The sequence below is a fragment of the Priapulus caudatus genome, unplaced genomic scaffold (assembly GCF_000485595.1).
Source record: "Priapulus caudatus unplaced genomic scaffold, Priapulus_caudatus-5.0.1 Scaffold369, whole genome shotgun sequence".
Taxonomy (NCBI): domain Eukaryota; kingdom Metazoa; phylum Priapulida; class Priapulimorpha; order Priapulimorphida; family Priapulidae; genus Priapulus; species Priapulus caudatus.
The window spans coordinates 154,855-156,487 of NW_014577430.1; the positions used below are offsets into that span (position 1 = coordinate 154,855).

General features: G+C 43.0%; 1 protein-coding gene across 1 annotated transcript in view; it reads right to left on the minus strand.

The window, feature by feature from the left end:
• Positions 1-1,093: 1,093 nt before the first annotated feature.
• The window catches only part of LOC106809627, a 7,943-nt gene continuing 7,403 nt past the window's right edge, over positions 1,094-1,633 (minus strand). Inside the window, exon 2 of the mRNA XM_014812784.1 lies at positions 1,094-1,625. Coding sequence (XP_014668270.1) covers positions 1,108-1,625 — 518 coding nt within the window. The 3' untranslated portion in view covers positions 1,094-1,107. The remainder of the gene's footprint in view (positions 1,626-1,633) is intronic.

Sequence of the window (1,633 nt, forward strand, 5' to 3'; positions counted from 1 at the left end):
AGAGAGAGAGAGAGAGAGAGAGAGAGAGAGAGAGAGAGAAAATGAAAGAGCTGATGGCGGTTATTGTCCACGAGAACCGGTGAGTTAAGTTAATTACACGACCAGACTCGTGTGAATCAATCAAAACAGTGCTTCCAGTGCAGAAGACTTTACCAGTTTAACTACAGTTTCACTTCAGCAGAATGAACGAGCCGAAGTTGGACACATCCAAAGCTGGCGATAGAACGAGAATAGATTATTACACTGCAGAACATAACGGTGAAATCGTACGGCAACGCTCACGATTGCCGCGAGTCAGGGAAAAACAAAAAGAGCGCGCCGCATGGGAAAGACTTTTCCGATTGCGCTTGCGAATGTGAAAAAACTTCAGTGCAGTGGCGCCCCCACGTATCACGAATGACAGCCGGCTTTTCGAATTCATTTCGGCCGAACGGTGCTAGCGACGCAGAGCAAAGACATCATGTGATACGCGTGTACATCGTGGCGCCCCCTTCCATCACACCACACCCGTGTAATACAGGCATAAATGGCGACAAACAATAAGAAGAATCAAACGAAAATATAAATAATTACTAATTAATAAGAAATAATTAACGTTGTGAACTGGTATCTCTACTCTATAGCAGTAAAGAGACGAGACAAACTGGTGAGGGAGGAGAAAGGACGCTATGTCCCATTGTTAAAGCTACTAAGCCATCAATAAAATACCTGGGTTAAAACAAAACGAGCAAATAATATAAAAAAAACACACAAAATAAACAAAAACAGAAGCGTAAATCGTAACAATGCCGCGCGATGCAGCCGACCATCCAGCCGAGCACCAGTCGCGCCCTCTGTTGGGATTGCTACAAACAGTTGCGACATGCAAGAGCTGTGATTCGGATGTATAGTATTACATCGACGCAGTCACCACGGACGCACGCTCTCGCGACAAAGTCACATCACGAGTATAAATGCAACGCGTGCAGCGTCCTCACCGTGGCACAAGCTGTGTGCAGCGTCACATCAGCACTGTATTGCAGAACCAGCATCTGCTCATTCAGTGTACTTGTGATAAGCACATCTTGATCATCTATTGTCATCTATTTACAGTATGCCACCAGTCATTCACAGACAGCAGATCTCTAATCGTACATCAGCAGTAGAACCCTGGTCCTTGATAAACAGTAGATCATTGATGGACAGTAGATTATTGATTAACAGTAGATCATTGATGGACAGTAGATTATTAATTAACAGTAGACCATTGATGGACAGTAGATCATTGATAAACAGTAGATCATTGATGGACAGTAGATCATTAATTAACAGTAGACCATTGATGGACAGTAGATCATTGATTAACAGTAGACCATTGATGGACAGTAGATCATTGATTAACAGTAGACCATTGATGGACAGTAGATCATTGATGGACAGTAGACCATTGATGGACAGTAGACCATTGATGGACAGTAGACCATTGATGGACAGTAGATCTAGAGCATTGATGGACAGTAGACCATTGATGGACAGTAGATCATTGATGGACAGTAGACCATTGATGGACAGTAGATCATTGATAGACAGTAGACCATTGATAGACAGTAGACCATTGATAGAGAGTAGACCATTGATGGACAGTAGATCTAGA